Raw genomic sequence first — 12,560 nt, 5'->3', positions numbered from 1 at the left:
TGGAGTGTCTGTTATGGTGTTACGAGGTATCCTGGAGCTATTCCAACTCATAAAACTAGTGGGGACATCGAAGATCTGCATGTTGATCGATTTGAATATTAGGATCTGTACTCAAGGATAGTTTGGAGTGTCGTAGGTGTCGAACTAATTCTGTGGTGTGTCTGTAATGGTGTAATGAAGAACCGTGGAGCTGTCCCAACTCATAAAAATAGTGGGGACATCGTAGGTCTTTTTGTTGACCGATTTGAATATTAAGATCTGAGTTCTAGAACTGTTTGGAGTATCTTAGGTATTGAAAAAGATCTGTTATACTGCAGGACAGGTGCAGGATATTATCATAAAGCATTTCAATTTCAATTATTTAATCAGAATGTGGTAAAAATGGTGTTGATTCCTTAGAACATCAAAATTTTGAACTCAAGGATAGTTTGGATGCTCTAGATCATCCTAGTGACCATAACCTGACCTGGGCAATATTTTTCCTGGATGGAACAGTTAATTTTGAACATTTTTGCTGAAGAAAGCAAGGCTCTATCTCTTAAAACTGATTTTTGACAACTGATTTTCGTCTTGGGTCATATATGACCCATCCGGATTGAATCGGTTAAAAGACAGTGGTCATATCACGACAACCATGATGTGCCCAAGAGGATCTCATTTTGTGATTGATACAATTATGATTCCAAAAATGGATGATCGATACGATACATAAATATATCTTTGTAATTTTAGAATCTATTTTTTTATTAAATCTCTGAAAATTGGCCACACTGCGAATGTCATGGTCAATGGTAAATATCCCTAAGTACCTGTTTTGAGATCAATAAAAACTTGTGATACATCGGGATCGCCAGACTATTTACTACCAATACCACAACCGTGATCATACCAGGATGGTGACTTCATACATCAATATGGTACTGTCACGCATCATCATTTTTGTAGTGTGTGTTATTATTACACAAATGCTATTTCTCTTAAACAACTGACTAAAAGTTGTTGAATGTGCCTATTATTGAAAAATTCTTTAAGAAGATTTACAAATAAATGGTGATTGTAAGCAAACTTCTCCTAGTTCAAACGGAATTTAGTACCAGATCGAACATTTTCATCCCTGTGATTTGTTGATTTGTTAAGTATTTTCAAAGCCTAATTTATACACTTTTTTATTGAAAATAATGTTAAAATGCATTTAATAAAATTAATCAAAAATAAGTATGTTCAATTACATTTTGTTCTGGTTAATGAAATAAGGCTATTGAGAAATTCAAATTGCGCGTGTATCGTCTGATTGACAAAATTAAAGGGAAATTAAATTTATTTATACTTTTAAACTAGAAAAGAATTTTAACAGATCAATTAGTTACATACAATACATACAATAATATGCAACGGTATACAACAAACGCCTTAATATATGCAATTTCGGGATCAAGTGTGTCCAAACTGTGGGGGATCAAGTGTGTCCATGTTGAGTATTTATCTTGTTTTGTTTTTTGTATTCAATGGAAAATAAGTAATAGTAAATTGGATGAATTTATTCAATTCTACAATAATAAAACTTTGTCCAGTAAAAATTTGGTACGTTTTGGTTGGACATATTCAAAGTTATTAAACTTTTCTCTTTTGAAGAAAAAAAGGATTGAGAATGCTCAAATAATAAAACCTCTCTAAAACCTATATACATAAAGTAACTAATATCAAATGTTACTCAGATTCAATAATCTATCTAACGGATCCGTTTGCACATATCACTTGCATAAACATGTCATTAGTTTTCGAAAAAACAGGGGGGATCATGTGTCCCCGGGGATCATGTGTGTCCAGTTTCCCCTAATGGTCTGCTACTTGTGACCTTTGATGCTGCTAGAGGGATGGCGATCAGCATTATTTCGCATAACGATGCATTTCAATATTCAATGCTCGGCAGTCGAAGGGGATGCTGTACTGTCAGAAGCTGAACAAGCGGATAGGAGATGCCAATGGATCTGGCGACGTCAGCAGATTGTGGGAGAATTTTAGGAAAAAATGGATAGAATCGATTTGCGGAGGTTTAAAGCAACTATCAATGGTACGCGGCAAATGGCTACGCCAATGGCCGCCATGTGGAATGACCAAGAAGGGACAAGACTCTGGTGGCAGCCAGGTGGAAGAAGCACTTCGAAGATTTGCTGAACGATGAAAACGAAGATGTATTAAAAAGCAGAAAGAGATCCTGGTCGAGCTTCTCAAACTTGGATGCTGGCTGCATCAATCGATCCATCACATTATTCAAAAATATGGGAGGATGAATAACTTTTTCGTCGGCGAATACCAGGCAGGTTTTCGTAAGGGCTGTCGACGTGGGACCAGATATTTAGCCTGCGGATGATCCTTGGTAAATTCCAGGAGTACTTGCAGATTCATCATCTGTTCAGTGATTTCCATGCAACGTATGATTTAGTAAGAAAAATTAAGCTGTGGCGGATCAAGCCTGAACATGGTTTTCCGGCGACATTGGTTACGTGCAACGCTTGATGGCTCGAAATCAAATATTCGGATTGCAGGCGAAGTATCAACCAAGGTGTCTTAAATGAAGGAAATTCAATGTGTCAAACAAGCCCAAACGTCATCTCCTTAGATGGATTGAAGCAGTGTAATGCACCTTTAATTTATTGTTCAACATTGCACTCGTGGGCGTGACAAATACAAATGCAAATCACACAGGCGCATATGCTCATGCGCTTTGCCGGCAACATCGACCTCATTGGAATCTATTCCAGGGCAGTACTGGAGGCTTTAGTTCCACTGAAGAGAGAGACGGTCAGAATATGCTTAATCATCACCTCTACCAAAACAAAGTACATGTTTGCGGGTAGATATAAGGGTAGACCTAGCTGGGTTGCAGATCAGGCAGTGCTTGATGGTGATAGGATTGAAGTTGTTGAAGAAATTGTTTAGCTTGGAACGCTTGTGACAATGACGTTTCCCGTGAGCTGGAAAAACGTATTCCTTTTGCAAATAGGACCTTCTGTGGATTTCGTGACCAGCTTAGGTCCAGCAATCTTCTTCTTCTTCATTGGCATTACATTCCCCACTGGGACATGGGTGTTCATTAAGAATTTTCACAGTTATTAACTGCGAAGTTACTAACTAAGTTACCATTTCTGCATTCGTATATCATGAAGCTAACACGATGATACTTTTATGCCCAGGGAAGTCGAGACAATTTCCAATCCGATAATTGTCTAGACCGGCACCGGGAATTGAACCCAGTCACCTTCAGCATGGTCTTGCTTTGTAGTCGCGCATCTTACCGCACGGCTAAGGAGGTCCAGCAATATGCAGACGGAAACGAAATTTGCTCTGTATAAAACTCTCATTCTACCAGTGGGCCTTTATGAACATGAAGCTTCCAGGGTTTTCGAGCGAAAATTGTTGGTGTTTGGCGCAGATGCGTGAAGTGAAAAGAAAAATATTGATTTATAAATAAAATGAAAAACAATTGATTTCAGTGAGCTGGTCACTTGGTGCGAAGATCGGAAGAAAGAATAACGAAAACAATGTTCCAGAGAGAACTGGATAGAGACCGGAGACTTCGTGGAAGGCCACGAACGCGCAGGCTGCATACGGTGGATTTGGACCTGGGAACAATACTGCTGAATGTTACGTATACGCTATTTCCCATAAACGGTGTTAACGTGTACTGCTCATCGAGCTCGTTAACAGAAAAATGGGAAACATGTGACATGTTGTAATTTGGCGCATAAGTCACTTTATTAAATTACAGCAGAATACGCCAGGCATAGGAGTATCGACGCTGTAGCCAACCAGCAAGAAAATTTGTTTTCATTATTTAGTTTTTTAAAGAATGAATAAAAAAAGCTATAAGATGTAGAAGTGGACAAATAACCTTATAGTGGCTATTTTCTTTGTAATGCATAATACTGTCGAATAAATATCATTGTTTGAAAGAAATCTTAAACCCAGTCAAACAGTCAACCCTATTTAAGATAACCGCCTACCACCTAGAAAGGTCAATGTTGTTGAACAATGTAGCATAATTCATTACAGTTCAAATACCCTATCCTCACGCCATCGCAAAACAAATCACCTTTCATCTCCAATCCATACCCATGCCATAAATTATATTTAAATTACCGCGGTCAACCGGTCAGCTAACTATGTTCAAACTAACTGTGCCAAATGGTGTCAATGCAAATAACAACAAGACCGACAAACTCTTAATCGATCAACAACTTTTATGAGGCTCCCAAATGATCAACTATCGAAAGAGGTGTGTTGCGTTTTGTAACGGACGCACATACTGGCAAGTACACCAAACAACTCGTAAAATAATCGTTGGGGGATCGACTATCGGCACACGCCCAACCAGCTTCAGCTTCTAGTTTTAACATTGACCATGGTTAACGGGCAAAATTTAGAATAATTGCACAAAGGTGAGATGTCACGAGCCCAACAGATTTCCAATTATCATTCGATGTGGAACTAAGTAGTCCAATTATGCCGAGCTCTGGATTAAGAACATTCACTCGGCGATGGGTTGGGTTCTTCGATCAAGTGACGTTGTCACAGTCACAGCCAATTATTAAAACGATGCAGTTTGCCACTGGCAATCAGTGCGTTTCTATAGTTTAGTACAGATTTTCTTCCTTCGGCTGTCTGAATATACTGATTATGTAATTCTTAGTTCAAGCTAGCTGCAATTCGAACGGTTGGTGAATCAGAATGAAACTGGCAAGAAATATACATCATGCAACTGTACAGTGCCACCGGTGATGTTTCTCAACGTGAGAGCCACGATTAGTAAATCATTTGATATTTTCACTTATTTAAATGACCTTTCCAGGATCAACACCATTCAAAGATTTTTTTTAGACCGTATCCCTCAAATGGGATATTGCTGCTTTAACCAATGTCACGGTTACATTTCGGCACCACAAATGTCACTACCCCATGATGAGGTTACTAACCCGAACGAACCACTATCCCAAATCGCATTATTAGATGTTAGTTCAGTACAAGAAACCCTACAAACCCTTTTCCATCTTATTTCTTCTTTCTTCCATAATATAAATTAAAAATAATTTATTCGCCATACAAACTCTTTGGTGAGCAACCTTGCGTCTCCACATACTTTTTTTATATGTGTAAAGGGTAACGGACAATCGGATACCTTTGTAAGGCAATTAGTATAGGGTTTAGTTGTCAATTGTCATAGTGCTCATAGTGTCCTTATACCCGACCCACTAAAACCTACTCCCTCTCAACTAGACTAATCATCCCATTCCCCCCGCCAGAAATCGAACAATACTTGAGACTAATGAAGGTGTCCGCTGAGACTAATGAAGAATACATGTTTCTCAGGTTAAGAGGCCATGGTAGGGAATACTTTAGTTAGGATTAGAGCCTTCGATCCGTAAGGCGAATATTTTCTGAAAAAAATCTAAAGATGGTCACAGTTTTCGGTATACGAAAAATATGAAATGTTTGATTAGATTTTTGAAGCTGCTAAATAAATTAAAGAAAGCATAATATGCATACTTGCATGCTGCAATCATTCGTAAGGTAATGTCTATAGGAATTTGTGAAAGAATATTTAAGAAATTGAATTGGTAAATGCCAGGGGCCTTCCCGAGCAGCACACTTGTCATAATCAAGTTTCTGTGACTCATACGCAACCAAATCAAGAAATATGAGAGTAGTGGCAAACAAGTTTGTCAGAAATGTGCTGTTACTGTAACTAGCGCTTTAACTCCGATATTAGAGGAATTCAAACAAAAAACTGTTATGCAGAGTTGTAGAAACATCTTCAAACTGAAAATCTACCAGTTTTAAACTGGAAACAAAATAACAATAAATTATATTACAATAAATTAAGCTTATACTTAAGATTAACTGAAAACAAAATAACAATAAATTAAGCATTAGCATTGAGCGATGAGATGGACTGGTAACAATAATGGTAATGGAAATCCAATAATAGATTCTATGTGGATTCTGTACAGCAGAATATCACAGTAGATCCGGGCACAGTAGCGGTTAAGTAACACAGAGTGCCTAACAGATAAAAAAAATAATAAAAAAGTAGATCTATGTATCCAATCGTAAAGGCTCCTGTTTTATCAACTAAACAATCTGGTGCAGCCGGAAATGCAATCAATTCTACTTGGCAACCGTGTGAACCTCCTAATCTACCTGAACTGCGGGCAAACGCCCAAGAAAAAATAAATTAAGAATGCAACACTATAAACAAAGTTTTTATAAAAAAAAACCAAATGCTGCAAGCAATATAGAGAGGAACGTTTTGTTTTGTTGAAAATAATCGGTTCTCAAAAACAATCTAGTAAATTATAAAACATGAAGTAATCAATAGTTCAAGTAGCAGTTTCTTTCACTCGCCGCCCGGAGAGTCATCATTAGAAAAAAAAACACTCAACGTAGGGTCGTCCCACCCTGGACGAAACATAAAACAATTCAAAAATAATGTCAAGCGATCAATATGTCGTTGATTTCAATTTGGTTTATTCACCAAAAAATATTTGCAAATGAATAGATGATGATTGCCAGACTCATGATTGTTTCAATGATGATATCGAAAATATCAGGATAGCCGAGGCCAAGTTGTAGTGAGCTATGTAGCTAACTAGCAAGCTATGACTTCGACAAATCCTATCAAAATACAATCCAAACCCAAATCCTATTGAAATCCAAATCCAATCCAAATCCAATCCAAATCCAATCCAAATCCAATCCAAACCAATCCAAACCAATCCAAACCAATCCAAACCAATCCAAACCAATCCAAACCAATCCAAACCAATCCAAACCAATCCAAACCAATCCAAACCAATCCAAACCAATCCAAACCAATCCAAACCAATCCAAATCAATCCAAACCAATCCAAACCAATCCAAACCAATCCAAACCAATCCAAACCAATCCAAACCAATCCAAACCAATCCAAACCAATCCAAACCAATCCAAACCAATCCAAACCAATCCAAACCAATCCAAACCAATCCAAACCAATCAAACCAATCCAAACCAATCCAAACCAATCCAAACCAATCCAAACCAATCCAAACCAATCCAAACCAATCCAAACCAATCCAAACCAATCCAAACCAATCCAAACCAATCCAAACCAATCCAAACCAATCCAAACCAATCCAAACCAATCCAAACCAATCCAAACCAATCCAAACCAATCCAAACCAATCCAAACCAATCCAAACCAATCCAACCAATCCAAACCAATCCAAACCAATCCAAACCAATCCAAACCAATCCAAACCAATCCAAACCAATCCAAACCAATCCAAACCAATCCAAACCAATCCAAACCAATCCAAATCAAATCCAAACCCAATCCAAACCAATCCAAACCAATCCAAACCAATCCAAACCAATCCAAACCAATCCAAACCAATCCAAACCAATCCAACCAATCCAAACCAATCCAAACCAATCCAAACCAACCAAACCAATCCAAACCAATCCAAACCAATCCAAACCAATCCAAACCAATCCAAACCAATCCAAACCAACCAAACCAATCCAAACCAATCCAAACCAATCCAAACCAATCCAAACCAATCCAACCAATCCAAACCAACCAAACCAATCCAAACCAATCCAAACCAACCAAACCAATCCAAACCAATCCAAACCAATCCAAACCAATCCAAACCAATCCAACCAATCCAAACCAATCCAAACCAATCCAAACCAATCCAAACCAATCCAAACCAATCCAAACCAATCCAAACCAATCCAAACCAATCCAAACCAATCCAACCAATCCAAACCAATCCAACCAATCCAAACCAATCCAAATCCAATCCAAATCCAATCCAAATCCAATCCAAATCCAATCCAAATCCAATCCAAATCCAATCCAAATCCAATCCAAATCCAATCCAAATCCAATCCAAATCCAATCCAAATCCAATCCAAATCCAATCCAAATGGCGTCAATCCAATCCGTGTCAAGTATCAAACTAGGCGAAATACCCATCAATCGCTCCCCGGGGTGTCGATCGACCGATGTCTAAGTCGGTTGAAACTAAATCTAATCCAGACAAAGACAATATCTATGATCCACTGGACCACCAATGTGGGTTTTCTTCTACGGACTGGGAAAGCAATCATAGACAGCAAGCTTCTGTATAGGTTGCCTCGCCCACTGTAACCTGGTAGACGACCTGTCATCGACCTTCTACCACTACCCTTTAACTAATCTAGGATCCCTCTCCGGTTCCTGCACTCGGGTGGCCGGCGTCGGGCTCCCCTCAGTGTTCATGAGCTGGCACTTCGCCATTGCCACTATACACTTCGACGATCGGTGGCGGAACTGTTGGGCGCTGAATATTAGAATCACAATCACTGTTACACTTATGGTGACTGGTGGCAATCTAACCGTGACGGACATTCTACTTATGCATCATGGAACGATTTTTCCAACTACAAAAAGATCATCCACCACCTCATACCGATCACACGCGCTTTTCACGCAACTTCGGCGGAGGTCCGTTCTAGAATGTTTGCTAGAACTGCAAAGTGTTAGATTCTGTCGAGCATTTGCAGGTGCCCGAGTGATTTGCAGGTGCCCGAAGCATGATGTGCATTCAACTACGGGATTTCCTCCAGCATCCAAGACGCTCTGGCTGATGATGCTGTCTACTCACAGCCCTTGCCTTCTTCAATACACGGTTTCTGGACACCCCAACCCGGGTATAAGTCCCACCCCTTTCTCCAGTGGCTAACGGCCTTCCTCTGGTTTTCAACAAGGATTCTAAGCCTAACCTCCCCCAGTGATCGGGCACCGCAACCCAGTCTAGCCCTGACATTTTATCACAATGATCAGCTGGGGGGCTCCAGCCTCCATTCATCCTGCCCCTATCCTATCTAGCCCTACACTACTAGTCTGGTATGGTCCCTTTTCCATACCCGGGTAGAAGCTGTGATATTGATAGCAAAACATGATATTAACTTGTTTGAAATAAGAGTAAAAATAATAAGGGAAAATAACAAAAATTTGCACCAAAATATCCCGAAAATATCAGGTTTTGCTATTAACAAGAACAAACTAATAGCTCAAGATATTGATAAGTTCTTTTTAATGGCAAAACTTGATATTTTTATGATATTTCGGCGCAATTTTTTGTTATTTTCACTTGTTATTTTTACTCTTATTTCAAGCAAGTTCATATCATGTTTTGTTATCAATATCAGGTTTTACTGTTAATGAGCTATTATCGTCTACCCGGGTAAGCACGAATTCCCTGGTCTCAGTATCTCAAAGATTGAATATCTGATTCCATCATTGATCAGCACTACATGCCATCGAATATTTTTTTCTGATAAAGCCAATTACTCTTGAACACTACTGCAAAAGGTTGTGATCATCATTAGACAGAGAGCAAAGCGCGTTTCCTATTTCCAAATGGAAGAATCGTGTTTTTTTATATCATTTTCGCATGATAAGCAGTCATGAAAGGATTCTTCTTCTTCCTCTTCTTTTTATTGGCATTACATCCCCACACTGGGACAGAGTCGCCTCACAGCTTAGTGTTCATTAAGCACTTCCACAGTTATTAACTGCTAGGTTTCTAAGCCTAGTTACCATTTTTGCATTCGTATATCATGAGGCTAACACGATGATACTTTTATGCCCAGGGAAGTCGAGGCAATTTCCAATCCGAAAATTGTCTAGACCGGCACCGGGAATCGAACCCAGCCACCCTCAGCATGGTCTTGCTTTGTAGCCGCGCGTCTTACCGTACGGCTAAGGAGGGGCCCATGAAAGGATGTTGTGCTTTATTTTAAAATTAAAATTTCTAATGATTTTAATCATTTTAATGGATATATGCGAAGAATAGTGACTAGTCGATAAATTAATAATTAATTTCTTTAATTCACCGGGTTGAAAGTGGTACCTAATCAACACAAAAATAAAGCAGATATTGCACACTTTCAGGTCATGTCACGGGACAAATATTTTTGAGATTTTTGTAGCATGCCATTCATCCTTCGCGTTTCTATAGATATTGAAAGGGGAGATAAGTAAACATCGCGAGACATCTCTCATCGAAAATGAGAAATTCTAGTACTGCTCTTGAATACTCGAGACACAGTCTGTTTACGGACATCAGTTTCGGGAAGAGCTGACTTTCTAAACCGTTTATCAACCAAAGGACAATCTATAAGGCAGTTAAAGGGTCAGGTTGCAAATTTTGCCCTAAATTAACCCTCCGTAGAACAGCGCATTGTCTTCAGTTGGCGAGTTCGGTTCAGGAAATGGCGAGTTCGGTTCAGGATGTTTTCGTGTAAGAAGCATTCTCGGTTCCCGGGAAATAATGGTTCCTCTGCATAGTACTTGTCACATATTTAAGACATACTCATGCCAGCAATGGCAAACATAAAATAGCTTTCACTTAACAACTGAGGATATGCTAATACATATAATACTAAGTTGAAAAGCTGGTCAAGTTCCAGTTAGGATTTGAGCTATAGAAGTAGAATAACTCGTGCGGGAATTCTTCAGTCAATCATGCTATCAACGGTGTGGGATTACCAATCCGAAGATGATGAGTTCGATACTCGGTTCGATCATTGATGATTTTCTACATCGGAAAAATTCTGAACTTCCTGGGCATAATTTATCGATGCAATTGCAAGCTGGACTATAAATATAGAGGCAGCTATAGAAATTCTTCAATTAAGAACTGTGATAATGAAAATCTTTGAGATAGATACGTAGAATGATAATTGAGATGTATGAAGTCGTAAATCCTAATTAGTTGCCACAATTACCAGGTTTGCACGAAAAGTGTCTATTCGCCAAGGTGACGCATTTAAAAACATGTATGTCTGGCGTCCAGCTGATCACATAAAAAGCATTTCTTCGGAAGTTAAAATGCCAGCAGAGAAGGATTCGTTAGGTTTAAAATATAAAGCGTGTACAAAGTTGCACTTCGCAAGTAATAACTTCTACGAAATTGTTCAAATCAATGTATACAAAACATACTCAACGTGGAAATATTAATAAATCCAACGAAAAATTTGTACATAATAAAGAACTAAGAGAAATTGAAAAAATACACTTTTATTATAATTACGGTTATCTACAGTCTCAGCAAAAGCTTTACGAAGCGGTTGAGAACTACCTAAATTCTAAAATCTACCAAACCTGTAATCCGCCTGAACTTCACGCCGATTGATTTTTCCAGTGCGTTGCTGGTGAAGCTGAGCACATGTGCGCCCAAGCTGAAGCCAATGGAGTGCAGATCCCGACAGCTGAACTCCGGATGGTTGGCCTTGAGACCAATGAGAAAAGTCGCCGTACATTCGCCGGCTTGTTTGGTGTTGAATGCCGCCGTTGGGTAGCAGGGCAGTCGGGAGAGCTTCCCCCAATCGACGACGAACACATTTGTGCGAGGCTGCTTCAGATAGGCTGGAATAGGACAAAACGCTTGGGTGATTTGAATTCAGCAGAAGTTTTCCGCAGGGGACACGAACCATTGCGAATTATTTTCGTAGCGTTATAATCGATATGTCCGTTATAGCCGTGCACTATCAATTTATTTTGATAGGTGAGATCAACGTTATCGGGAACTTTGGGATCAATATTATCCAGCAGCATTGGGGCATCATTTGGGCTGTCACTTGTGAAGAGATAGAAAACTATAGCATTGGTATTGCATGGTTCATAATACTGAAGCTGACAGGGGCCGATGGTAAACTCCCGTGCGTGTATTGCGATGAATATCAATGAGGTTGCAAACAAAATCAATTTTAACGGAACTTTGCTCATTGTCACTCAATTTCACTTCACACATATCGATTATTCATTGTATTCGAGTCTTTCAATGCATGCACTTTCACAAACTTCCGTTTGGCTATCTGTTTTAATTTGCTTTAATTTCGTCATTCTCCACTATCAGAGGCATTCTTTCATTTGAATTTTTATCGATACACACTGGATATGATCATTCAATTCAAACTCATTCGAACTCCCGAAAACACATTCTGACTGTTTGGCGCGCGTTTTCAAACTGAAATATCGACACGCTTGTCTATGGTTCAGATCACCTCCGGACTTCGGTCTCCGGTAGGGGTTCTCAGTAGTGATCGAAAGAAAATAAACCGAAAGAAAATCAAATGTGCATCTAGCGTTGCTGAGATATCCAGCGTGAGTGAAAAATTCTTATAAGCTCGACGAGCTTTTAGTTAGTAGAACGAGAACCGCGGTGAGCATACTCAGCCACGACCAGCAGCGAAAAAAGCTACAAAGGCACATCACATACTCAGTTTTAGAAGCGGATACTAAGATAATCAATTAGCCGGTTTATGTTGAAGCTCATGGTGCGGGTAAAGCTTGAGGCAACAAATTTTGTTTTTATATATATGTACATTCGAATAAATCGAGAGAATGCTGGTTATTCTAAGAGAGCAAAGTGGCGGATAGTGTACAATATGAAAACAAAATAAAAATTGATCAACAATTATATGTACATATTGAAGAGGGGGTCGAACGCAAGTTTTGAGAAATATA

At 39.1% G+C, this 12,560-nt stretch overlaps 1 protein-coding gene across 2 annotated transcripts in view; it reads right to left on the bottom strand.

The window, feature by feature from the left end:
- LOC134217452 (lipase member I-like) overlaps positions 1 to 12,098 on the bottom strand; it is a 31,892-nt gene extending 19,794 nt beyond the window's left edge. Inside the window, exons 1-3 of one of the 2 annotated variants that reach the window (XM_062696219.1) lie at positions 11,986 to 12,055; positions 11,525 to 11,670; positions 11,196 to 11,459 (exon numbers count right to left, since the gene is read on the bottom strand). In XM_062696219.1, the coding sequence (XP_062552203.1) occupies positions 11,196 to 11,459; positions 11,525 to 11,648 (388 nt within the window). In that variant the 5' untranslated portion in view covers positions 11,649 to 11,670; positions 11,986 to 12,055. Of the gene's footprint in view, positions 1 to 11,195; positions 11,460 to 11,524 lie in introns of both variants that reach the window. The other variant, XM_062696218.1, reaches the window with a different exon arrangement.
- Positions 12,099 to 12,560: the final 462 nt, after the last annotated feature.

Source organism: Armigeres subalbatus, chromosome 2 (genome assembly GCF_024139115.2).
Source record: "Armigeres subalbatus isolate Guangzhou_Male chromosome 2, GZ_Asu_2, whole genome shotgun sequence".
Lineage (NCBI taxonomy): Eukaryota > Metazoa > Arthropoda > Insecta > Diptera > Culicidae > Armigeres > Armigeres subalbatus.
This window is presented reverse-complemented; position numbering and strand designations above follow the sequence as displayed.